General features: G+C 45.9%; 1 protein-coding gene across 3 annotated transcripts in view; it reads right to left on the reverse strand.

Annotated features, from left to right (window-relative positions):
• Nucleotides 1-14,995: 14,995 nt before the first annotated feature.
• The window catches only part of LRFN2 (leucine rich repeat and fibronectin type III domain containing 2), a 137,612-nt gene continuing 124,996 nt past the window's right edge, over nt 14,996-27,611 (reverse strand). Inside the window, exons 2-3 of one of the 3 annotated variants that reach the window (XM_040351847.1) lie at nt 23,084-23,345; nt 14,996-15,294 (exon numbers count right to left, since the gene is read on the reverse strand). In XM_040351847.1, the coding sequence (XP_040207781.1) occupies nt 15,226-15,294; nt 23,084-23,345 (331 nt within the window). In that variant the 3' untranslated portion in view covers nt 14,996-15,225. Of the gene's footprint in view, nt 15,295-22,172; nt 23,346-27,611 lie in introns of those variants that run through there. The other 2 variants (XM_040351848.1, XM_040351846.1) reach the window with 2 other exon arrangements.

Raw genomic sequence — 27,611 nt, forward strand, 5'->3', positions numbered from 1 at the left:
ATTCAATTGGTGATGGAAGGTCTGAGAGCGGGTTGTTGGACAGTCAGGCCTCATGCCCACGGACGTTTTAAAAAACAGGCGTTTTTTCCGTGCTTTTTTTTCGCGTTTTGCATTGAATTCAATGCACGTTTCGCCGCGTTGGCTTTCAGCCGTGTTTCTCTTTCTTTATTCAAAATCAATGGTTCCCTATAGGAGCCCATTGATTTGAATAGAGGTCAAGATGATCCGACTTGCGGCGCGGCTTGTGTGCTAAGCAGGGTAGCCATCAGAATTTTTGGGACCCCTTACACCGCTTTAGGCCTGGCCCCCCCCCCCGGGGGCCTGACCACAAACATTCCTCAAGGCCCGCCTACTGGCTGTCCCACCAACACCTTCAGTGCACCCACTGCTCATGTATTTAGAAGCAATGACACTGCTGCTGTCCCCACAGTGGCAAGTATTCCCCCCTCTCCACTTACCCTGGGCCCTCTGTCTGCCCCTGGTCAGAATGGAGGAGGAGCTAGGCTCTATCGGCTAGATGTGCTAGTGATTAGCAGCCGACACCTATCACAGAGTGCTTCATTGAGGCGCCGATCCTCAGAGGATATGCGAGGAAAGTGCCCCCACTTTGGCCCCTAGGGCCCCTTACAGGTGTATGGGCTGTTCCCCCTGATGGCGGCCCTGGTGCTGAGGATCTTGAAGGGGAACCCCGCGAAAATTTTAAAAAAAAATTGCGTGAGATTCCTCTCCAAAATGAAACCAGACCCTTCGGTCTGGTATAGATCTTAAGGGGAACTCCACACCAAAAAATGGCGTGGTGGTTCCCCCAGGATCCATACCAGACCCTTATCCGAGCATGCAGCCCGGCAGGCGAGGAGTGAGCACCCCCCCCTAGACCATACCAAGCCACATGCCCTCAACATGGGGTGGGTTGGCCCTGCACCCCCCACCCCAAAGCACCTTGTCCCCATGTTGATGAGGACAAGGGCCTCTTCCCGACAACCTGGCCTTGCCTGCACCTATTGCAGTAGGGGAATATGCCATTTCTGTAGGCCATAAGCTGTACCCCCAAAGCCTGGCTTTGCCTGCACCTATTGCACAAGGGGATTAAGGCATATCTGTAGGACATAAGCTTTACCCCAAAGCCTGGCCCTGCCTGCACCTATTGCACTAGTTGAATATGCCCTGTAGGCCATAAGCTGACCCCCCCCCCCCCCGGGCGCTGGTGAGGCTACATTTGATGGGCGCTGGTGAGGCTGCATTTGATGGGCACTGGTAGGCTGCATTTGATGGGAGCTGGTGAGGCTAAATTTGATGGGTGCTGGTGAGGCTGCATTTGATGGGCACTGGTAGGCTACATTTGATGGGCACTGGTGAGGCTGAATTTGATGGGCGCTGGTGAGGCTAAATTTGATGGGCGCTGGTGAGGCTGCATTTGATGGGCACTGGCTAGGCTGCATTGATGGGCGCTGGTAGGCTGCTTTTATGGGCACTTCATTAAAAAGGTGGGGTTTACATGGGCAAGGAAAAGGGGGTGGAGTCAAGGGTGGGGCCAAGGGGCGGCTGCAAAATTAGGTTTCACCTAAGGTGTCAAAAAATCCTTGCACCAGCCATGCACGGGGTGCAGGAGAAGTTTGAAAATTGCTTCTGTTTGCTCTTGATCCCCTTTTCTTTCTTTTTTTTCCTCTCTTTCTTTCCTTACATTCCCTTCTCTTATTCTTCTCTGTCTCTATTTCCTTTCTTTTGTTACTTTTATTTCTTGCTTGAAGAACCAGAGCTTGCTTTACGTGGGAGCAACTAACAACGGGAATGACAAACACAAGAGAGAAATGCTCTCATTTGCATGGAAAATCCTCCAGTGTATCGTTTGTTCTGTAAGATTATTGTAGGTTTCATCTCTTGATGTTCGTGTTTTCTTGGCTGTCTTTAACATTGTACGATGTGCAACTTTTTCAATAAACCATTTTTATTTTATTTTATTTTCACTGTGCCCATCTGAAGCCTCACTGTGCCCATTTGCAGCCTCACTGTGCCCATCTGTAGCCTCACTGTGCCCATCTGCAGCCTCACTGTGCCCATCTGCAGCCTCACTGTGCCCATCTGCAGCCTCACTCTGCCCATCTGCAGCCTCACTTTGCCCATGTACCTTTGATCTGCTGTGTCAGTCTTAACGAGGAGCAGGGCCGGACTTACCATTGGGCTTGACTGGGCTCAAGCCCATGGGCCTCGCCCAATAGGGGGCCCCCCGGGAGGAGGAAGCAGGAAGAGCCACCATGCAGTTGTGGATGAAGAGGTAAGAAGTCCGTCCAGTGGTAGAACCCCCCCCCCCGCTCAACAACTATGATCGCCACCCCCCCGCTCAGCTACTGTGATGGTGCTGCGGGCCCCCTGCTCAGCTACTGTGATGGTGCCGTGCCCCCCCGCTCAGCTACTGTGATCATGCCGCGCCCCCCCCGCTCAGCTATTGAGATCGTGCCGCGGCCCCTCCGCTCAACAACTAACTCTGATCGACTCCCCCCCGCTCAACAATGATTGAACCCCCCTGCCCGCTCAACAACTGATCGTCGTCGGTCAGCGGCACCCCCCCGCGCTCAATTACTGTGATCTCGCTCGGTCCCCCCCGCTCAACAACTTCAATCCCCCCCGCTTCGATCCCCCCCACTTCTCGGCTCCAGGGGGCCCCTTCAATCGACACTCAAGCCCAGGGGCCCCCACCACCCTAAGTCCTGCCCTGATGAGGAGGGAATGGATTTTCACCTGATAACGCTGTACATTGCCCCCTCTCAGATGATTCTCAGCAGGGCTGTATGTATAGGAAGTCTGCGTCGGCGCCGTCCGTGCCGTCCACTGTAACAAAGCCCCGCCTCCTCCTCGTCCGTGATAGATGGAACACTGTTTCAGTTTCCCAGCATTGTTATCAGCGTTCGGTCTATATCGGACGAGGAAGAGGCGGGGCTTTGTTACAGTGGACGGCGCAGACGGCACGGAACTGTTCAGACTGACACCTTCACTTGAGTATAAGCCGAGGGGGGATTTTTCAGCATAAAAAAATGTGCTGAAAAGGTCGGCTTATACTCGAGTATATACGGTAAGTCCAGTGAGGTGCATGCCATCTCCTGCGCTTATCCCTACTATTTATATCTGACAACTTTATAGTACTTCAGGAAGACAGCTGTCATTTTAGTTACGGTGACTTGTCGTTAAGGTTCCCCTATCGAGATGGTTCCTGTAAGGATGGCGCAGGCGCAATCCTTGCCGGCGGAAATCTCTGAACCTCGGCCGGCATCCAACCTCATTCCTTAACATCCCCGTGGATTGGAGGATGTTAAAAAAAGAGCCAGGAGGCCGAGCGAGGGGAGCGAGCCGTCCGAGCAAAGCGCGGACGTGAGGCCGACTGGCCACTTTCCTCAAATTCCAAGTCGCCCTGGATGCCGGCCAAGGTTCGGAGATTTCCGTCGGCAAGGATTGCGCCTGCGCAGTCCTTACAGGAACCATCTCGATAGCCGGAACCATATCGTCAGATCACCAGGAAGGTGATGCTGATCTGTATGAGCTCTGTATCTTGATCTGGAGAGTCGATGCAGCGGTTATTCCCTTCACTCCCCACCTGCCCAATCACAGAAGCCCTTGGTATTATGTTTACACATTCACAAAATGCAAAGGCTTCTGTAAATGGGCAGTAGAGGGAACGGGGCGGGCGTAGCTGTTCTGTTTTTGTTTTTTTCTTTCCTCTCAGATTCCTGGAGAGACATCTGTCCCGCAGAGCAATAAACGTGAAAAAATAGGGATAAGCCCAGGAAACCTCATGCTGCTCCTTGGACTAATTCCTGAAATTCAACTGCAGAATACACAGAACTCCCATTGGAGATACTCAGGACAGGGCCTCATTCTCAACACTATAAGAAGCTACAGCATAGGTAGTTTACATCTGATGAGGGTGGGCTATGTTACTTCAGCAGGGATGGAGTGCAAAGAGGATATGGGCACCTTGTTTGGAAGAGTAAGTGTAACTCTATTTTCGTTAAGAAAATGGATAATCAAGAACTCTGCATCTTGAACAGGAGAGTCGCTGAAGCTGTTATTCCCTCCACTCCCCTCCTACTGCCCAATCACAGAAGCCCTTGGTATTATGTTAACACATTCACGAAATGCAAAGGCTTCTGTGAATGGGCAGTAGAAGGGAGGGGCAGGCATAGCTGTTCTGTTTTATTTTTTCCTGTCAGATTCCTGGAGAGGCATCTCTCCGGCAGAGCAATAAACCTGTTGAATGTAAATAATAGAGATAAGCTCATAAGATGTCATGCAGCTCCTTGGACTTACCTCATAGTGTGCCTTCACTTTTTACAAAGTGGCTCAATTCCTGGAATCCAACTGTAAAATACATAGCACTCCCATTGGAGATACTCATGACAGGCCCTCATTTACCTCTCAGATTCCTGGTAGTTTACATCTGAGGAGGGTACGTGGAGATCCATCGGTTCTCTTCCTCCTCCAGTCACGGAGACCATTAAGCCTGATTTGTCTCCTCTTGCCATATGGCAAATAAGGTCAGGTGAGTAGGAATATCTATCATATCCTGCACTGGTGTGACATTGGAAAGTTTTCTCGTTTTGCTGTCTATGATATACATTCACAAGATACAAAGGCTTCTGTGAATGGGCAGCAGAAGTTAGTTGCAGGCATAGATGCTCTGTTTTTTTGTCTCTCCTCTCAGATTCCTGGAGAGACATCTCTCCGGCAGAGCAATAGACCTGTTAAATGTAAATAATAGAAATAAGCCCAGGAGATGTCATGCACCTCTTGGACTTAACTCATAGCGTGCCTTCACTTTTTTTTAAAGTGTCTGAATTCCTGGAATTCAACTGTAAAATACATAGGCCTCCCATCGGAGATACTCAGGACAGGGCCTCATTTACCTCTATAGGAAGCTACAGGACAGGTAGTTTACATCGGAGGAGGGTGGGCTAGGTTACTTCAGCAGGGGAGGAGTGCAAAAAAGATATGGTGACAGTGTTTGAAAGAGTAAGTGTAACTCTACTTTCATTGAGAAAACAAACAATCCCATCTGGGTAATCAAGAGCCCTGTATCTTCAACAAGAAAGTCACCGCAGCTGTTATTCCCTCCACTCCCTTCCTCCTGCCCAATCACAGAAGCCTTGGTATTCAGTGAACACATTCACAAAATACAAAGGCTTCTGTGAATGGGCACCAGAGGGTAGGGGCGGGCATATACACTCAGTTTTTTTGTCTCTCCTCTCAGATTCCCAGTAGTTTACATCTGAGGAGGGTGGGCTAGGTTACTTCAGCAGGGACGGAGTGAAAAAAAGATATAGTCACCTTGTTTGAAAGAGTAAGTGTAACTCTACTTTCATTGAGAAAACAAACAACCCCCTCTGGGTAATTAAGAGCTCTGTATCTTCAACAAGAAAGTCACCGCAGCTGTTATTCCTTCCACTCCCTTCCTCCTGCCCAATCACAGAAGCCTTGGTATTAAGTGAACACATTCACAAAATACAAAGGCTTCTGTGAATGGGCACTAGAGGGTAGGGGCGGGCATATACGCTCTGTTTTTTTTACACACCATCAGACCAAAATCCCCGCGGACAGAGAACACGGTGACGTATAAGACACCGACGTTCTCTAACACGCGAGTTCAATGCTTCCACGCATGCGTCGAATCAATTCGACGCATGCGCGGGATTTCGGTCCGCTGGTTAGACCTCATAACCAGCGGACATGTCCGATGAGTCATACTAACCATCGGACATGTCCGACGGACATGTTTCCAGCGGACAAGTTTCTTAGCATACTAATGTCCGGTAGGCCCTACACACGGTCGGACATGTCCGCGGAAACTGGTCCACGGACCAGTTTCAGCGGACATGTTCGGTGGTGTGTACGAGGCCTTAGTGCTATTTTCAAAAGATAAAACTTTGATAAGTTGGGCAAAAATATAAAATTATTACTACACATGGAGGTAATGTATAGCAAGGATATACTATGATACATGTTAATTTATACAGCAATTAGAAATATTGGGGGTAATCCACAAAAGGGATACGCCGGCGTATCTACTGTTACGCCGTCGTATCGCTGTTTCTATCTATGGAACTGATCCACAGAATCAGTTTCCCATAGTTAGGCAGAAGATCCGACATGTGTAAGGGACTTACACTGTCGGATCTTAGGATGCAGTACCGCATCCGCCGCTGGGGGCATTTCTCGTCGAAATGCTGCGTCGGGTATGCAAATTAGCACTTACGGAGATCCACGAAGCTTTTCAGCTTCGTTTTTTCTCCGTAAGTATTAGTTTGCAATCGTAAAATTAGGGCTGCTTTTACAAGGCCTAAACTGTTTACACCTTGTAAAAGTAGACCCTTCTATCCCGCGTCGCCGTCTTTTTTTTTTTGTATTATTTTTTTCCCGCCGCAACTCGTATTTTTTTTTTTTACGGCCGTTGCGATTCTCAAAACCCGGCGCAACGTAAAACCGCGCAAACACGTCGGGAAAATGACGTCGGGAGCATGCGCAGTACGTCCGGCGCGGGAGCGCGCCTAATTTAAATTTAAATTAGGAACGCCTTGCGCCGGACGATTTTAGGTTACACCGCTGCAAATTTCAAGGTAAGAGCTTTGTGGATCGGGCACTACCTAGTGTAATTTGCGGCGGTGTAACTTAAATGACCAAAGTTACGTTGCGCCGGGTCTTTGTGGATTACCCCCATTTTTTTTTTAATTTGAGGAAACAAAAAAAAAAAAGGAACTTGCATTGCTCATGATTCTGTCTTTGAGGAAAGTACTGATTCATAAAGATAACTAAAAAAATAAAATATAATAAAAAATAAAATCTATTTTAGCTGACCACCCCCCTCAAACACAAAGGGGTTTTCTAACCAGCTGTAGACAGTTTTATTTATTCTAAAAACAATTAAGCATTTAATTAAAAATGTATTTTAATTTACATTCAGGATGAATCAGTTTGACCTCTTATGCCCTGTACACACGATCGGAATTTCCGGTGGGATAAAATCTGATGGAATTCTCCGTCAGAATTCCGTTCAAGCTGTCTTGCATATACACTGTCAGACCAAATTCCGACCGTCCAAAACGCGGAATTCTGCGTACACGCGATGCCGCGTACACACGATCGGAAATTCTGACAAGAAAAGTCCGATGGGAGCTTTTGGTCGAACCGTGTGTAGGCTCCATCGGACTTTTGCTGTCAGAATTTTCGATCGTGTGTACATGGCATAAGAATTCAAACTGATCCATCCTAAATTTAACCACTTAAGCCCCGGACCAATATGCTGCCTAAAGACCCAAGGGGTTTTTACAGTTCGGGACTGCGTCGCTTTAACAGACAATTGCGCGATCGTGCGACGTGGCTCCCAAACAAAATTGACGTCCCTTTTTCCCCACAAATAGAGCTTTCTTTTGGTGGTATTTGATCACCTCTGCGGTTTTAATTTTTTTGCGCTATAAACAAAAATAGAGCGACAATTTTGAAAAAAATGCAATATTTTTTACTTTTTGCTATAATAAATATCCCCCAAAAACATATATACATTTTTTTTCCCTCAGTTTAGGCCGATACGTATTCTTCTACATATTTTTGGTAAAAAAAATAGCAATAATCGTTTATCGGTTGGTTTGCGCAAAATTTATAGCGTTTACAAAATAGGGGATAGTTTTATTGCATTTTTATTTATTTATTTTTTTTTTACTACTAATGGCGGCGATCAGCGATTTTTTCCATGACTGCGACATTATGGCGGACACTTCGGACAATTTTGACACATTTTTGGGACCATTGTCATTTTCACAGCAAAAAATGCATTTAAATTGCATTGTTTATTGTGAAAATGACAATTGCAGTTTGGGAGTTAAACACAGGGGGCGCTGTAACATTTAGTGTTCACTTAGTGTGTGTTTACAACTGTAGGGGGGTGTGGCTGTGGGACTGACGTGATCGATCGAGTCTCCCTTATATAAGGGATCACTCGATCGATACGCCGCCACAGTGAAGCACGGGGAAGCCGTGTTTACATACGGCTCTCCCCGTTCTTCAGCTCCGGGGAGCGATCGCGACGGAGCGGCTATAAACGAATAGCCGCGCCGTCGTCCCGGATCACTCCCCGAGGCTTACCGACCGCCGCATGTACCAGGGGGGGGGGGGGTCCCGATCGGACCCCTGACCCACGTCAAGCAGAGGATGTACAGGTACGTACATGTGCCTGTCCGTGCCATTCTGCTGACGTATATCTACATGAGGAGGTCGGCAAGTGGTTAAATTATAATCAATTTTAATTAAATGCTTAATTGTTTTGAGAATAAAAAAGAGTTATAATTATAAAATTATAAAAAAAAATAAAAAATTGAGAGCTGGTTCTCAAATTTTCAGACAAAAAAAGCTCTTGGAGGAAATTCTGATCGTCTGTATTCAATCCTGACGCACAAAAAAAACACGCATGCTCAGAATCAAGTCGACGTATGCTCGGAAGCGTTGAACTTAATTTTTCTCGGCTCGGCGTAGCCACCGCGTTCCTGACGGTCGGAATTTAAGTATGTATACAACACAAGTTTGAGCCAAGATTCCGTTGGAAAAAAACCCCCACGGTTCTCTTGTCGGATTTTCCGAACGTGTGTACGCGGCATTAGAGACTAGACATGTGCGTTCCCGTTCGGAACGAATGGATTTTCGTACGAATTTGTTCGTTTTCGTACATTCGGATCAATTCGAACATCCGAAAAGCTGAAAGAACCAAAATACGAAAATTACGGAATTAGGAATAAGCAAAATAACGAACAAGCGAAAATACGAACGTACGATTGGACAATCTTACTAAAATACGAAACACCGAAAAGGCAAAAGAAGGAAAATGACATCTATAACCAACGATTTGCATTCCGTATTTTAAATCTTTTGTCTGTTCGTATTTTCATTTGTGTGTTTTGTAAATCCGTTTCTTTGTCTTTGGTAAATTTGTGTACTTGTATCGTTCTTTCCAATGGGCGCCGGGCAGTGTAGTTAGTGAGTGCTCACTTAACCACTTCCCGACCTCCTCATGTACATTTACGTCGGCAGAATGGCACGGACAGGCACATGTACGTACCTGTACATCCTCTGCTAGACGTGGGTGGGGGGTCCGATCGGGACCCCCCCCGGTACATGCGGAGGTCCGGTCCGCTCGGGGAGCGGTCCGGGACAACGGCGCGGCTATTTGTTTATAGCCACTTCGTCGCGATCGCTCCCCGGAGCTGAAGAACGGGGCGAGCCGTGTGTAAACATGGCTTCCCCGTGCTTCACTGTGGTGGCGCATCGATCGTGTGATCCCTTTTATAGAGGAGACTCGATCGATGACGTCCATCCTACAGCCACACCCCCCTACACTAGTAAACACATACACAGTGATCCCTAAATGTTACAGCGCCCCCTGTGTTTAACTCCCAAACTGCAACTGTCATTTTCACAATAAACAATGCAATTTAAATGCATTTTTTGCTGTGAAAATGACAATGGTCCCAAAAATGTGTCAAAATTGTCCGAAGTGTCCGCCATAATGTCGCAGTCACGAAAAAAAACGCTGATCGCCGCCATTACTAGTAAAAAAAAAAAAAAATGCAAAAAAACTATCCCCTATTTTGTAAACGCTATAAATTTTGCGCAAACCAACCGATAAACGATTATTGCGATTTTTTTTACCAAAAATAGGTAGAAGAATACGTATCGGCCTAAACTGAGGAAAAAAATTGTTTTTATATATGTTTTTGGGGGATATTTATTATAGCAAAAAGTAAAAAATATTGCATTTTTTTCAAAATTGTCGCTCTATTTTTGTTTATAGCGCAAAAAATAAAAACCGCAGAGGTGATCAAATACCACCAAAAGAAAGCTCTATTTGTGGGGAAAAAAGGACGCCAATTTTGTTTGGGAGCCACGTCGCACGACCGCGCAATTGTCTGTTAAAGCGACGCAGTCCCGAACTGTAAAAACCCCTTGGGTCTTTAGCCAGCATATTGGTCCGGGGCTTAAGTGGTTAATATCTTAGCCAATCAGCTCATCTCTTTTGTGCTGAGTCACATTGGACAGTGTAAAGCCTCGTACACGCGATCGGACTTCAAACAAACTTTTCCGTGGATTTTTGTCTGAAGGGAGTCGGCCGGACTTTTGAAACCGAAAAAGTTTGTCCGATGGAGCGTACACACGGTCGGATTTTTTGGAAAACGCTCATTTTGACGTTTCTTGGCAAAAAGTCCGACCGTGTGTATGGGGCGTTTAAACGAAAGTCTATCTTAATATGGATTAGCCGCGTGTTGCGATGTATTTACGAAAGTACAAAATCACGAATCCATTAAACGAAAATTATTATCTAACAAAATTACGAATTTCGAATCAACGGAAATAAATTAGACAGAATTACGAATCATTCAGTATAAACGAAAATAAAACTGTTACGAAAATACGAACGGATCCGAATAGGGAAACTTGCGTCTAGAGTTGAGCGAACCCGAACTGTAAAGTTCGGGTTCGTACCGGACTTTTGGGTTTTTGGTACCCGGACCCGAACCCGAACAATTTGCTGTAAGTTCGGGTTCGGGTCCGGTGTTCGGCAATGTAATGGCGCGCTGCAGGGCAGCCAATCACCATTTGTTTTACTCGTGCGACCTAGAAGCCATCACAGCCATGCCTACTAATGGCATGGCTCTGATTGGCCAGTGCAGCATGTGACCCAGCATGTGACCAAGCATGTGACCCAGCATGTGACCCAGCCTCTATATAAGCTAGAGGCACATAGCACAGCTCGTCACTCTGCTTTAGATAGGGTAGGGAAAGGCTGCTGTTGCTGCTGCTCTGAGGGAGAAAATTACAGACTGTCCTGCTTCAGAAATCAAATTACACCAGCACTGCATATGTTCCTGTGAGATACTCTGCATATTACACCAGCGCTGCATATGTTCCTGTGAGATACTCTGCATATTACACCAGCGCTGCATATGTTCCTGTGAGATACTCTGCATATTACACCAGCACTGCATATGTTCCTGTGAGATACTCTGCATATTACACCAGCGCTGCATATGTTCCTGTGAGATACTCTGCATATTACACCAGCACTGCATATGTTCCTGTGAGATACACCCTTTAGATACTTTTCTTCTATTGTGCTATTCAAAAAACATCCATGTAGGGAAAAAAAGAAAATTTGCAGTGTTTATCTCCAGTGTGAGATAAACACTTTAGCTAGTGTTCTTCTATTGTTCTATTCAAAAAAACACCCATTTAGGGCAAAAATATATATTTTGCAGTGTTTCCTCCATATCTGTAGGTGTGAGATAAACACTTTAGATGCTGTTCTTCTATTGTTCTATTCAAAAAACACCCATTTAGGGCAAAAAAACATATTTTGCAGTATTTTTTTATTTTTATGTATTTTATGTTATTTAAAGTTATTTTCCTATCCACATTTGTTTGCAGAGTACTTGCCATGCTCTTCCCGACATTTTGCTGCCATTTGCAGCCCTCTAGCCCTTTCCCTTACTTTTTTAGAGACATTTTAGTACTCCAAAGTTGGGGTCCCCATTGACTTCAATGGGGTTCGGGGTCAAGTTCGGGTCAAGTTCGGGACTTTTTCCCGAAGTTCTGCCGAACCCGTCGAACCCGAACATCTAGGTGTCCGCTGAACTCTACTTGGGTCTTACGAAATTACGAATCTTTACCAATCTACGGAACGAGACGAAACGGAACAAAAAAATACGAAAATTTTTGTTGTGCACATGTCTATTAGAGACATTTTCTATTTAGTGCTATTTTCAAAAGATAAAGGGCCAGATTCACGTAGATCAGCGGATCTATAGATCCGCTCGTTCTACGTGAATTAAGATCCGCTCCCGCAAGTTTGAGAGGCAAGTGGCTAATTCACAAACCACTTACCTCCAAACTTACGGCGGCGGATCCTAAATCCCCCGGCGGAATTCAAATTCCGCGGCTAGGGGGAGTGTACTATTTAAATCAGGCGCGTTCCCGCGCCGATTTAAATGCACATGCGCTGTCCGGGGAATTTGCCGGCGTGCATTGCTCCCACTGACGTCGCTAGGACGTCAGTGGTTTCGACGATTACGTAAACGACGTCCATCCGTATTCTAGAACGACTTACGCAAACGACGTTAAAAAATTCAAATTCGACGCGGGAACGCCGGCTATACTTAACATTGGCTGCGCCTGATAAAAGCAGGGGTAAGTATACGATGGGTACGCCGCTACGGAAACGTCATAAGAAGACTGCGTCGGGTCCGCGTACGTTCGTGAATTTGCGTATCTCGCTGATTTACATATTATTTATCGTAAATCAGCGGGAACGCCCCGGCGCCATTTTTAAATTGAAAAAAAGATCCGACAGTGTAACACAGTGTAACATTGTCGGATCTAGCCCTATCTATGCGTATCTGATTCTATGAATCAGGCGCATAGATAGGACCAGTGTAAGTCAGAGATACGATGGGGGATCTGTAGATACACCGTCGTATCTCTTTGTGAATCTGGACCTATAACTTTTGATAAGTTGGGCAAAAATATAAAATATATATATATATATATATTTTTTTTTTCCTTTTCCTCTGCACCTTTTTGTGATTTGGTTCTAGTTTCAGTTGGGCTCCCCGTTGGGTTTTGTTAGAATTTCCTTAGTATTACACTTGAGTAGACACACATGCTCCAACAGACCCACATTTCCCTCTTTTTCCTTGCTATAAACGACTTATTAAAATCCATTTGTACTGATAGCATCAATATTACTGTAATTCTAAATGAATGTTAATTCATTTTATACGATAATGCCCGACTTGATAAAGCTTGATCTTTTGAGAATCGCACTAAACTAAAAACTCTCTATGAAATTTAAATTATAATTTGCTGATTCATTTTATACATCTTGATAAAGCTTGATCTTTCGAAAATAGTACTAAAGTAAAAACTGCTCTATCAAACGAAAATGTCTTGCCTTAATTATAATTTTTTTTTTTCATCAAAACCTTATTTGTTTAAAAAATAAAAAAAATGAAAACAAAATTCTTATTGAGCACAATTATTTTTAATAACTTTAACTCTAATAAAAAATATTTTTTTTTTATAAATTTCATAATGCTTTTGGTATGATTTCCTTGCTTTAAACTACTTCTTTAAATCCATTTGTAGTAATAGTATCAATATTACTGTAATTATAAATTAATGTTAATTCATTTCATACGATATTGCCCAACTTCTCAAAGAAACTAAAATAATTAATTCTAATTGCCGTATAAATTAAAATTTATGATATGAAATCCTTGCTATACATTACTTCCATGTGTATTAATAATTTTATATATATATATTTTTTTTTTGCCCAACTTATCAAAGTTTTATCTTTTGAAAATAGCACTAAAGAGAAATGCCTCTAATGCCGCGTACACACGATCGGAATTTCCGATGAAAAAAGTCAGATGGAATCTTTTCATCCGATATTCCGACCGTGTGTAGGGCCACATCTGACTTTTTTTCCATCAGAGTTTAGAAAGAGAACATGTTTTATTTTTTTCCAGTGGAACAAAATCCTATCGGAAATTCCGATCGTCTGTGTGGAACTCCGACGGAGAAAAAAACACGCATGTTAGTTGAGAATAAAAAAGAGTTATAATTATAAAATTATATAAAAAAAAAAAAATTGAGAGCTGGTTCTCAAATTTTCCGACAAAAAAACCCCCAACGGTTCTCTTGTCGAATTTTCCGATCGTGTGTACGCGGCATTAGAGACATTTCTATTTAGTGCTATTTTCAAAAGATAAAAACTTTGGGCTAGATTCAGATAGGTTAGCGGATCTTTAGATCTGATCTGATTTACGTTACGCTGCCGCAATTTTTTGAAGCAAGTGCTTTATTCACAAAGCACTTGCCTCTAAAGTTGCGGCGGCGTATCGCAAATCCCCCGGCGGAATTCAAATTCCGCGGCTAGGGGGCGTGTACTATTTAAATCAGGCGCGTCCCCGCGCCAATCGAACAGTGCATGCGCTGTCCGCAAATTTTCCCAGCGTGCATTGCTCCAAATGACGTCGCAAGGACGTCATTGGTTTCAACGTTAACGTAAATTACGTCCGGCCGTATTCGCGAACGACTTACGCAAACGACGTAAAAAATGCAAAACTCGGCGCGGGAACGACGGCCATACTTAACATAGGATACACCGCACTTACCCCTCCTATAGCAGGGGTAACTTCCTGCCGGAAAAAGCCGAACGCAAACGACGTAAAAAAAAAGCGCCGGGCGGTCGTTCGTTTCTGAATCAGTGTAAATGCTCATTTGCATATTCGACGCGTAAAAGATATGGAAGCTCCACCTAGCGGCCGGCCTGGAATTGCAGCCTAAGATCCAACGGTGTAAGTCACTTACACCTGTGGGATCTTAGGCATATCTATGCGAAACCTGATTCTATGAATCAGGCGCATAGATACGATGGCCAGACTCAGAGATATGACGGCGTATCAGGAGATATGCCGTCGTACCTTCTTTCTGGATCCGGCCCTGTGATAAGTTGGGCAAAAATATAAAATATATATATTTTTTTTCCTTTTAACAACATCTCCGCACCTTTTTGTGATTTGGTTCTAGTTTCAGTTGGGCTCCCCGTTGGGTTTTGTTAACATTTCCTTAGTATCACACTTGAGTAGACACACACGCTCCAACAGACCCACATTTCCCTCTTTTTCAGATTATTTTTCTGTACCGTATTTACCAAAAATAAAATACATGAATTCAAGTAAAAAATGTCCAGTTTTCATTGCAGAATTTTTTTTTTACTGTACAATTTGTAGCAAAAATGGTCCTTTTTTTTATTCACATGAACATCATAGTCTAAAACTCAGAGTAGGAAACATGATCATACAAGAGAAGTACATAGCCGGGTCACAACTGAGCTCTTGTCTTTTTTTTTTTTCTTTTGTCATTAAAAAAAAAGAAAAATTATACATTATATCCACCTTGTTCGTTTTTTTTTTTTTTTTCTGTACAAAATGCTTAAGAATGCCGATGACCATCGCAATTGTAGAAATAAAATGAAAACAGAGCTTATGAAGTCCAATACGGCTGAAAGTACTTTTTTTTTGCCCCCTCTCAGTCACAATAAAGTCAGTAATGAGAATGTTGGTTGGACGACTCAAAACATCCTTTAAAAGTCCTTCGAACAACGTTGATACTCTCCAGGAATTTTTTGTATAACTAGGAAGTGCAAGCCGTCAGGGAAATCCTGCTACTCCCAGTCGATACACTCGATTGCGTTGCTGACATCTGGAATGACAATTTTTATCTTGTCATATCTCGTTAAACTCTGAGCACTATTTATTTTGTTCATTAGTATCCTCAGGCGAAAGACAAGTATTGGGTCAACTTGCATGGATGCTCACTCTTCAGATCTCCAGCTGTTGCCAAGCTACATAGTCCAAGATGTTGGCTTCTTTTTTTTTTTCAATTACTAACACAATATGTGATTTCCAAACTCCAAAAAATATGATCTTTAATAAATATTCAAAAACTTGGCTTTGCGGATAAAAATAAAAATAAAAAAATTGTCAATTGAACGATTTAATTTAAATCGGCTAATTAAAATTCCAGGTGCATCGTAACAAAAACAAGTGTGCAAAGCCTTACCCTTTGTTTTCTTCAGAAGTAGAAAGGCCAGCCCCTGCCAAATAAAAGAAGGCCTTTGTTCTCTGCGCACAAATTTAGTCAGAATGAGTCACAATTCTATCGATCAATATACTCTGATTAACCATTTGCCGACAGCTGGCCGTCATATGACGTCCTGGGCTTCTGTGGGGGGATATCTGAAAGATGGGTGCAGCCGGCTATTCCCTACACCATAAGAACTATCATAGCGGCTGTTCCAGGGCTGTCTTAATGTGAGGGCACACCTGGGCTGCATGGGGGGCCCCCTGCCCTTTCCTCAAAGCAGCTGGTCCTTGAGCCCATGCTGGGGGGATATCTGTGATATAGAAAGTGTCAGAGTTCTGGGGGGGGATATCTGGGATGAAGAGGGGTCAGAGTTCAAGAGGGGATATCTGGCGTGTAGAGGAGTCAGAGTGCTGGGGTGATATCTGGGGTGTAGAGGGGTCCGAGTTCAAGGGGGGATATCTTGGGTGTAGAGGGGTCAAAGTGCTGGAGTGATATCTGGGGTGTAGAGGGGTCCGAGTTCAAGGGGGGATATATAGGGTGTAGAGGGGTCAAAGTGCTGGGGTGATATCTGGGGTGTAGAGGGGTCAGAGTGCTGGGGGATATCTGGGGCGTAGAGGGGTACAAATTCAAGGGGGGATATATGGGGTGTAGAGGGGTAAGAGTGCTGGGGGGATATCTGGGGTGTAGAGGGGTCAGAGTGCAGGGGGGATATCTGGGGTGTAGAGGGGTCAAATGCTGGGTGATATCTGGGGTGTAGAGGGGTCAGAGTGCTGGGGAGATATCTGGGGTGTAGAGGGGTCAGAGTGCTGGGGGATATCTGGGATGTAGAGGGGTCAGAGTGCTGGGAGGATATCTGGGGTGTAGAGGGGTCTGAGTGCTGGGGGGATATCTGGGATTTGCTGTACAGAATGATTGTTCATGTAGTTAATGTGGAGCTCCACCCAAAAGGGGAAGCTCCGCTTGTCTGCCTCCTACCTACTTCATGTCTGTTTACCTGCGCTGTCTTCATTGTAGGGGCCCCAGAGCATTACTTTGCCCAGGGGCCCATGATGCTATCAAGAAGGCCCTGGGCTGTTCTGCCACTTCATCGATCCTACGGGTGGCGAGAGGGGACGTCCCAACCTCCCGCCGCCCACCAGCTACTGGTGATTGGACATCAATGGCCCAGCTACCAGTGATTTGACATCAATGGCCCAGCTACCGGTGATTGGACATCAATGGCCCGGCTACCAGATGAATGGACATCAATGGCCCAGCTACCAGTGATTGGACATCAATGGCCCAGCTACCGGATGAATGGACATCAATGGTCCAGCAACCGGTGATTGGACATCAATGGCCCAGCTACCGGTGATTGGACATCAATGGCCCAGCTACCGGTGATTGGACATCAATGGCCCAGCTACTGGTGATTGGACATCAATGGCCCAGCTACCGGTGATTGGACATCAATGGCCCAGCTACCGGATAAATGGACATCAATGGTCCAGCTACCAGTGATTGGGCATCAATGGCCCAGCTACCGGTGATTGGACATCAATGGCCCAGCTACCAGTGATTGGACATCAATGGCCCAGCTACCAGTGATTGGACATCAATGGCCCAGCTACCGGAGATTGGACATCAATGGCCCAGCTACCGGTGATTAGACATCAATGGCACAGCTACCAGTGATTGGACATCAATGGCCCAGCAATGGGTGCATCAGACCTCTCAGATAGACCACTGCTTCCACACAGAGATCAAGGGTCCTTCTCTGCAGCATGCTGGCGGTGGACAGGCTATTCTACTCTAGGCTGTGGCTGCTTTCTAAATACAACAAACTAATAAGATTACACAACTTTTTGTTTTGATGGACCTGGAATGTACTTAGCCGATTTAAACTGAAAGTTCAATTGAGCTTCAAGATGTAGGTTAGCAACACGCAGAGCTGTGAAAATTGACCACCTGCTACCTAAAGCTTACCTGTTCTTTCACCCAGCTGAAGAATAAGTACATACAGAAGATTCAAGCTCAGCTTATCATCCGCATTTATTGTATGGCGCCCAACACAGATCTCAGATGTCCAAATGCCGAAACCCATGCTGATCTAGGAGGTGTGGGCAGGGCCGGGACAAGGGGTGGGCAGTGCCCTGGGCACTGGAGTATCATTTAAGGTTGGGGGGGCACCACGAGGAGATTGGTAGGAGGGAATTTGTGTTGGGAGGGGCAATTCGAGGGGAGGGGTAGTAGGGATAAGGGGAAGGGGTAGCAGGGGGTAAGACTTGGTCTAGTAGGGAAATTTTCAAGAGGTGTGCTAGGAGTGGTGATTTGGGGGAGATGTGTTGAGAGGGGGGGTGGAGGAAGTGGTTTTGTGCTTGGAGAGGGGAATTGTGCTAGAAACTGTAATATGGTGTGGGGGGGGGGGGGGGGGTTGTGCTAAGAGGGGACATATTTTTGTGGGGTGGGGGATTTATGCTAGTAGAGATGATTGAGGGGGTATTTGTGCTAGAAGGAGAAAATTGAAGGGGGGGATTTGTGCTTGGAGTGGAAATTTGAGGGGTAGAGGATTTGTGCTATGAGGGGAAAGTTGTTTTTTTTTTGGGAGGGGGGGTGAATTTGTGCTGGGGGCATATGAGTAGAGATTTGTGCCAGGAGGTGTGATTTCAGCAGGGGGGCGCATTGGTACTGGGAGGAAGGGTTAATTTATGCTTAGGGGACAAGTATGCAGTTTAGTGTGCGATTGTTTTGGGGGGGGGGGGGATTTTTGCTGACATATAATGCTCATGCATCTTGGGGAAGGGCGCAATTTGGCATGTTTGCCCTTGGTTTTAGATAGCCTTGTCCTGGCACTGGGTGTGGGATTAAGGCGGTGGTGCTCCTCAAACGTCAGAGGGATCAGATCAAAAAGGCAGATTGGAGACCAATGAAAGGGCCGAAGGTGTCCACCGGAAAAAAAAGGGGAGGGGCAAGAGAGCCCATATAGTGTAGTATGTAGCTAATATTGTCTAATTTTTTATGATTTAAGAGAAACAAACATTTTTTTTTAAAATGACTTACATGTGGAAAGGTTGGAACAACCCAGGCGGGAAGTAACATGCAACCTTCCATAAAAGCAGGTGGAGAAAAGGGCCCGTCTCCATCTAAGGTGAAGTTGATCCATCTCGATACCATGGGAATCCCAATCCTGCATCCTCCAGAACAGGGAATCCAAACTACGGCCCTCCAGTTGTTCATGAACTACAATTACCATCATGCCCTAGTCATGTCAGTCAATGTCAGAGTTTTACAATGCTTCACGGGACATGTAGTTCCGCAACAGCTTGGGTGCCGTAGTTTGGAGATCCCTGCTCTAGAACACTGGTCTCCAAACTGCGGGCCCAGGTTTGACTATGATGCATCCGTGTCTGCCTGTCCTCCTGCAAGGTGATTAACATGGTCAGACTCTGGGTGGGGACCAAGCCCGAGTTAAGCCAGCCAAGACTGCAGTCTCATGCTTGTGATAGCGCCTGTTACACGTGCTCAAGCTCCCTGTTTGTCAGTCCTGCTCTGCAGTTTGGATCCCATTGTTGACGGCCTCAAAACAGATTTAGCCATAATGCATTTGTGTCTGCCTGTCCACCTGCCAGGTGATTAATGTGGCCAGTATCAGGGTGGAGACCAAACTTCAATTTAAGCCAGTCAAGCCTGCAGTCTCATGCTTGTGATAGCGCCTGTTACAACTGCTCAAGCTCCCTGTTTGTCAGTCCTGCTCTGCAGTTTGGATCCCATTGTTGACGGCCTCAAAACAGATTTAGCCATAATGCGTTTGTGTCTGCCTGTCCACCTGCCAGGTGATTAATGTGGCCAGTATCTGGGTGGAGACCAAACCTCAATTTAAGCCAGTCAAGCCTGCAGTCTGATGCTTGTGATAGCGCCTGTTATACGTGGTCAAGCACCCTGTTTGTCTGTCCTGCTCTGCTGTTTGGATTAATTTGTTGACGACCTTGAAATTAAAATCTGACTATTCTCTGAACTCTGCCTGCTTTTTGACTATGGATTGACCCTGACTATTCTGAACCTTGCCTGCCTTTTACCTGGACTGTCATTGAACCACTCTGCCTGTCTGCCAACTGCAAGTACCTGTTTTCTTTACTCAGTTCGTGCCTACCCGGCGTGATAATCAGGCACTGCCACATGCCCCAGAGTGGTAGTCAGGTACCATAGCACTGTGTATGAGTCCTGGGGACAACCGAGAACCGGTAGGCCTGCCTTCCTTATGGGAAAGGGGGGCTGCTATAGGTGAAGATAACAGAAGCTAGCTATAGTGTCTGACCACCTGCCTCGGGGTGGTAGTCAGGTACCATAGCATTGTGTATGAGTCCTGGGGACAACCGAGAACCGGTAGGCCTGCCTTCCTTATGGGAAAGGGGGGCTGCTATAGGTGAAGATAACAGAAGCTAGCTATAGTGTCTGACCACCTGCCTCGGGTGGTAGTCAGGCACTACAGCATTGTGTATGAATCCTGGGGGCAACCGAGATCTGGTAGGCCTGCTTGCCTTATGGCAGGGATCTCCAAACTTTCTAAGCAAAGGACCAGTTTACTGTCCTTCAGAGTTTACAAGGGCCGGACAGTGGTCAGTGGGAGTCGAAAAGGTCCTGACATCAGTGGGAAAAATTAACGCCCTATTGTTTGTTTCAGTGGGAGTCATTGTGCCCCATAAATGGGTCCCATTATTGGTGTCGTTGAGGAAAAACTGTGCCCCATTGTTGAGTGTCATTGTGAGGAATTGTCCCATATCATTGATGTCATTGTAAGGAATGGTGCCCCATCCTTGGGGTCACTGTGAGGAGTTGTGTCCCATCTTTGGTTTCATTGGGAAGAATTGTGACCCATCATTGATGTAATTGGGCCCCTTTGTTGGTGTCATTGGGCCCCATTGTTGGTGTCAGTAGGAGAAACTAAGCCCCAGTGTTGGTATCAGTGGATGAAATAGTGCCCCAAGGGCCGGATAAAAGCAAGCAAAGGGCCGCATCTGGTCCCCAGGCCAAAGTTTGGATACCACTAGTTTATTGGGAAAGGGGGCTGCTATAGGTGAAGAACACAGAAGCTAGCTATAGTGTCTGACCACCTGCCCCAGTGTGGTAGTCAGGCACTACAGCATTGTGCATGAGTCCTGGGGGCAACCGCAAGGTGAAGAACACAGAAGCTAGCTATAGTGTCTGACCACCTGCCCCACTGTGGTAGTCAGGCACTACAGCATTGTGTATGAGTCCTGAGGGCAACCACAAGGTGAAGAACACAGAAGCTAGCTATAGTGTCTGACCACCTGCACCAGTGTGGCAGTCAGGCACTATAGCATTGTGTATGAGTCCTGGGGGCAGGGCCGGACTTGGGGTGGTGGGAGCCCCTGGGCTTGAGTGTTAAAGGGGCCCCCTGGAGCTGAGAAGGGCCTGACCGAATTTGTTGAGCGGGGGGCGGTAGTGGATCCGCTGACCAACCGAACTTGTTGAGAGCGGGCCAACCTGAGTTATTGAGCTGGTTATTTGTTGAGCGGGGTGGGATATCACTAGAAGGACTTCTTAGCTCCTCTTCCTGCTTCCTCCTCCCGTGGTGCATCCAATAGGGGCCCCCTATTGGCCAGGGCCCATGGGCTTGACCCCAGTCAAGCCCAATGGTAAGTCTGGCCCTGCCTGGGGGCAACCGCAAGGTAAAGAACACAGAAGCTAGCTATAGATTAGGGGTAGGCCTGACACTCACCTTGAAGGCTGTACACCGTCTCCCCTTGATCTGAGGTTTGTGAGGGCCAGTATACATTGGATGAGGAGGGGCTGCTGGGCTTAGATCTTCTGTAAGTATAGCTTTCCATTAAGTAGCCAATTCATTCCTATACAGTACTTTGCCACTGGATACAATTCTATCAGTGGCAACATGTTTTCACACATTGTACAGAAGTTAATTGACTTTAATTATTTATAGGACATTTTAACACCATTAACTCTTTATTTTTTCTCATCTTATAATTTAAGAAGCCCTACAGCTAAGCTGTAATATAAACTCTATCAGACCCGCAAGACCGAGGCACTCCCAAAAATGCAAACTTTTAATGCCTTTCCTAAAAATAACAAAAAAATCGTGCTAACATCTGATGCACAAAGAAAAGAACAGCAATGAAAAAATATATAAACATTCTATAGAGCTTTCTTTCTTTATTTTTCTGAAAAATATATATTTCCATATCATACTTCCCTTTAGATTTTTTATTAAGCATTAATGACTATCTCAAATGATGCAATAAATAAAACTTGCTTTCTTTTTTTAAAAAAGAAAAGAAAAAAAAAGACAAAAAAAGAAGAAGAGAAAACAGAAAATGAAAGAAAACTTTTCGAGGTGACCACGAATGGCGATGACTTGACTTGCGGCTTTTCATCACTTTACCGACGTCTCAGCGGGGCGGGGAGGGGTCTTCGTCAAACATCACACTTAAAGACAGGGATGAGTTTGTTTTTTTTGTTCCCGCCTCTCCAGACTTCGATTTTTTTTTTTTTTTTACGGGATAAAGAGCACTTTAGAATATAACATGTGCTTCTTGGCCGGAGAAGTCCACCACTTCCTGTGCTTAGCACAATCTGCTCAATTTTGTGTCATGGTTACTCCTGCCGTGGGTGCTACCCACTTCTGTATCCATTGACCTAGAAATTCATAAGGAATTTAATTCTTGTACGCTACCCTTGCCATCAGAAACAGCAAGATAATCAATAACTGAAATGATCTGGTTATTTACACTGTGCTTTCCATTACCCATTCTGAGCTGTCGTAGGTACATCTAGTTGCGTTCCCTACTAGTTCACTATCGTCATACTGTAAAAGCATCCCATTAACTGAAAGGCTTCTCCTAGTCCAAATATTTGTCATCTTTCTTGGGTAACTACAGCACTGTGTTGCGGCAAAGTCCCCCATGTCAAATGAATGGCTACGTTTTGCTTTTCCCTCCAGGGGTAACATAAGGTGGCTACGGACTTTGGACTCTTGGTTGCCCAACAAGGGCTCTTTGTCTGACAGGTGGACTGTCGTCGAAGTCCTGGAGTCCACAGCGTCCTCCTTTTTTTGACACCTCAACTCCAGGGAGGCGAACGCTCCCATAAGTCTATCAATATTGGGTTTAGACCTGGAGACAGGTCTCCTCCACTTATGGGACAGAGAGCTTTGATTACTCTGTAGGCTATAGTCATCGCCTTCTGGGCTATTGACAGAACTAGAAGAGGAGGAGACACTACTGTGCACTGAGCCACAGTTGAATTCCATGAGTTCATTCCTCACCACCACTTTGGGATTGACTTGTAGTGGAACCCCATTCTGCACTGAATTTCCTCCATTAGTCTGGGAATAAACATTGGTGACATCGGCCATCTTCCCCTGGGAATTGTTGCATATTTTATATCTTACCATTAATATAACAATGAAGACCAGCAATGTAGCAACTATGATTCCACCAATAACTAGAATCATTGTTCCCCCCAAGAACTGGCTGTGCATGGACTGGCACTGCTGATAGTCCTCTTGGGTGAAGAACTGGGCACATCCCACTATGTTGGTGGCTGTTAGGGTGGTCGCCGTGTCATCCCAGATGGCCAAGACGCACAAATCGTACGCCGTCCCGGATACCAGATTATTCACAACGAATGCTTTGTTCGAAGCAGGGATCATCCTAAAAGAGACAATAAAAAAGAAGAAAAAAAAAAAAGAAAAAAAAACATAGGAAATTAATTATTAATACCATTTTTCAATATTAATATTTACATAGTTAGTCGGGTTAAAAAAAAAGAGAGAAAAAGTCAATCTAGTTCAACCATAAAAAATAAATAAAAATAAAATAAAAAATATCGTCCCATAAACACAATTCTATATCCACAGTTGATCCAGAGGAAGGCAAAATAAAACAGCAGAGCATGAGATCCAATTTGCTACAGCAGGGGAAAAAAATTCCTTCCCGATCCCCCGAGAGGCAATCGGATTTTCCCCGGATCAACTTTACCTATAAAGTTGATCAATAAGTATATTCATAAGTGGTGTAAGATCATAGCAATACAACCATGTACGTAAATAACATAAAATCATGAGCATATATGCATGGGTAGGAACCAAGGGAAGGTAGTGGGAGGTGGGTATGGGTAGGATCCAAGGGACGGTACTGGGAGGTGGGTATGGGTAGGAACCAATGGACGGTAGTGGGAGGTGGGTATGGGTAGGATCTAAGGGACGGTACTGCGAGGTGGTTATAGGTAGGAACCCCCGGGATGGTAATGGAAGGTGGTTATAAGTAGGAACCAAGGGATGGTACTGGGAGGTGGGTATGAGTAGGAAACAAGGGATGGTACTGGGAGGTGCGTATGGGTAGGAACCAAGGGACAGTACTGGGAGGTGGGTATGAGTAGGAACCAAGGGACGGTACTGGGAGGTGGGTATGTGTAGGAACCAAGGCACGGTACTGGGAGGTGGTTATAGGTAGGTATCAAGGGACGGTACTGGGAGGTGGGTATGGGTAGGAACTAAGGGACGGTGCTCGGAGGTGGGTATGGGTAGGAACTAAGGGACAGTGCTCGGAGGTGGGTATGGGTAGGAACTAAGGGACGGTGCTCGGAGGTGGGTATGGGTAGGAACTAAGGGACGGTGCTCGGAGGTGGGTATGGGTAGGAACTAAGGGGCGGTGCTCGGAGGTGGGTATGGGTAGGAACTAGGGGTCGGTGCTCGGAGGTGGGTATGGGTAGGAACTAAGAGACGGTGTTCGGAGGTGGGTATGGGTAGGAACTAAGGGACGGTGCTCGGAGGTGGGTATGGGTAGGAACTAAGGGACGGTGCTCGGAGGTGGGTATGGGTAGGAACTAAGGGACGGTGCTCGGAGGTGGGTAGGGAGTGGAGACATGAATTGGGAAGTTTTTGAATGTTTTCTCTGAAAGAAAAAAGCATGCATAGATATATACACATTTTTTTTAATTTCAACGAAACTCACACAATTCTTATTACTGAAAATTGAGATTTTTGTTAGAGTTCAGTCATGACTGGGTCTCTTTAAATCCATTGCTACATTATATAACCAAAAGTTTGTGGACACCTGACCATCACACCTACATGAGCTTGTTGTGCATCCCATTGCAGCACCATGGCTATTATTATTGCGCTGACTCCTTTCCAATACTTGTATGGGTTGTTGTCACCCAAGAACACAACAGTAGTAACTGCTACCTGACCAAGCTGGCCAAAGGGTGAGTGGACATGGACAGTAACGGTAAACCTCTTTTCGGTAGGAACTCTTGGTAATGGTTCTATGAACTCGAAGCTGTATTAACACACAGTATATGGGAAATAAGTCACTGGAAGAGTTGTGTGCATGGTCGCGTGCCAAGAAGATATATGTATGCACATGGCACAACTTAGTATGGATGTTTCAGCACCTTTTGGCCTATTTAAAGCTGTCTAGAAATCGTGAAGACTGCTGAGTGGTCGAAAACTCTTGTCACCCTGTGCTCCCATCTGTACTCTGACCCAGCTCGTCTTGACTTGTAGCTGATCCTGGCTTGTGACCTGACCTTACTTCCTATCTGCTAATTCGGTACCAACTCTCCTCATCTGATACTGACCCTGGCTTAGCCCTACTCCACTTCTGCCTCCTTCAAGTACTGTTATCTTCATATCTCCTGCACTACTGAGTGCATCTTCTGTCCTGGATCTTCTAGAGGCACCGTTCTCTACCCTGTTATACCCCCTGTGTCCCATCTCTGTTCTGACCCAGCTCCTCTTGACTCTGCTGAGTGGTTGAAAGCTCCTGTGACCAGTGAGCAGACCCTGTGCTCCCATCTGTGCTCCGACCCGGCTCATCTTGACAGATGCTGATCTTTGACTCGTTGCTGATCCCGTTTGTGACCTGACCTTGCTTCCTGTCTGCTGATTTGGTATCTCCTCTATTGATCTGATACTGACCCTGACTCTGACTTAGCCCTGACTCCGCTTCTGCCTTTTGATTCTGTACCTCTGCTGCCTGGTTTTTGACGACTCCCGTCTGTCTGACTATGCCTCCAGATCCTCCACTCGCTAGCTCCTGCATACCCTGCTGCACAGTTTTTAGTACTGTTCTCACCATATCTCCAGCACTACCTAGAGCATCTTCTGTCCAGGATCTTCTAGAGGCACTCATGCCACTCTCTGCCTTGTTATACTCCTGTGTCCCATCTGTGTTCTGACCCAGCTCCTCTTGACTTTGCTTCTTGCTGATCCTGGCTTGTGACCTGACCTTGCCTGCTTCCAGTCTGCCGATTCGGCAACTCTTCTGCTCATTTGATACTGACCCTGGCTTGGCCCTGCCTTCAGATTCTGTACCTTTGCTGCCCGGTTATTGCCTGCCTGACTATGCCTCCAAATCCTGCAACTGCTAGCGCCTGCATTGCCTGTTGTGCGGTATCCAGTACTCTACACAGACAAAATTTTGAATTAAAACCAATGACTGTTTGTTGAACAGAAATGCAGGTTTTATACACTTCAAAAGTCGGTCAGTCACCACATGAACAATGAAACCAAAAATTTACCCAAAACATAAAACAAAAGGTCAGAGAACGAGGCAGAGTTGACACTAGACTAATCCCATCACGAAGGAACCTCCAAATGTCATTCAAATTAGCCAACAGACAGAAACAATAGGTGACTCAATTAATTAAATTACCAATGGGACTGCACACCTGGCACACAATGGAAGAGACACACTTAATAAACACATAACCCCTTAATAAACAGACTGTAGCAGGAGAACCCCAGCATCGGGTTGCTTGAGCTGGTTATATTAACATCTTCTTTGAGTCTAGGAGGGATGGAAGCAGTCATTGCTGGTTTGGGCATAGAGGCCCCAAATATGTATCTGGGTCCTCCATTTCCAAGAATCTGTGTCTTTTGGGGAAACATGGAATGAATCCAAAGTAAAATTGCTCCAAAGGTCCCCCAGGCAAAGCCCTGAAAGTATAGACCCCCCACCCAACATCAGGGCCCATAGTCAGTAGGCAAGAGGCTAGCCTGCAGTTGCCTCCAAAAGCCCCCATCCTGGTTGGGTCTGTCACAGATAGATAGATAGATAGATAGATAGATAGATAGATAGATAGATAGATAGATAGATAGATAGATAGATAGATTCTCTATGACAGTAATTGGGAGATAGATCAAGTGACATCTATGGAGGCCCCGTGAAGCTGTCTCGTCTTTGTAGATTGAGACTGTCATCCCTCAATAGATGGAAGTATGAGGTTGCTTGTGCTCCCTGGCTGATCTAATAGTGATACATACTGTAGATTGACTGATTGATTGATGATTGATTCTGGGCTAACAGTATAGTCTATGACAGTGATTGGGAGATAGATAGAGTGACATCTATGAAGGCCCCATGAAGCTGTCTCGTCTTGGTAGATTGAGACTGTCCTGTCTCCATGGCCGTTTGAAGGAATTTGGGGGCCCCAGCAAAATGGACATGGAGCCCCCAACAAACATCCACCCACGCACGCATATAAAGAGGGGGGGAGTAACCCCCATGTTCATTTTACTCCCCCCGGGCCCCCCTCCCTATGTTTAATTTCCCCCCCCCTGTGCCCCCCTCCCTCCCTATGTTCTTTTTACTCCCCCCCCAGTCCCCCCCCACCGGGTCTGTACCATGCGGCAGGAGATTCAGTTTCCTGTTCCCAGCCGGACTGAAAGGAAGTGAGCACTCAGTGTGCACTTCCTGTCAGTCCGGCTGGGAACAGGAAACTGAATCTCCTGTACCGCTCGGTACCCGGCCGAAGTCCCGACTGACAGGAGGAAGGAAGATGAGCTGCTCGGCCACGCTACACAGAGAAGTGAAAGTGGCGGCTCAAGACGGCAGTGCTGCAGGCTCTCTATAGAGTGCTCAGGCGGCTGTAGGAAGCGTGGCAAGGGCGGAAAGCAAGGGCCCTGCTTGGGG

This window comes from Rana temporaria, chromosome 4 (assembly GCF_905171775.1).
Source record: "Rana temporaria chromosome 4, aRanTem1.1, whole genome shotgun sequence".
NCBI classification, from domain to species: Eukaryota; Metazoa; Chordata; class Amphibia; order Anura; family Ranidae; genus Rana; species Rana temporaria.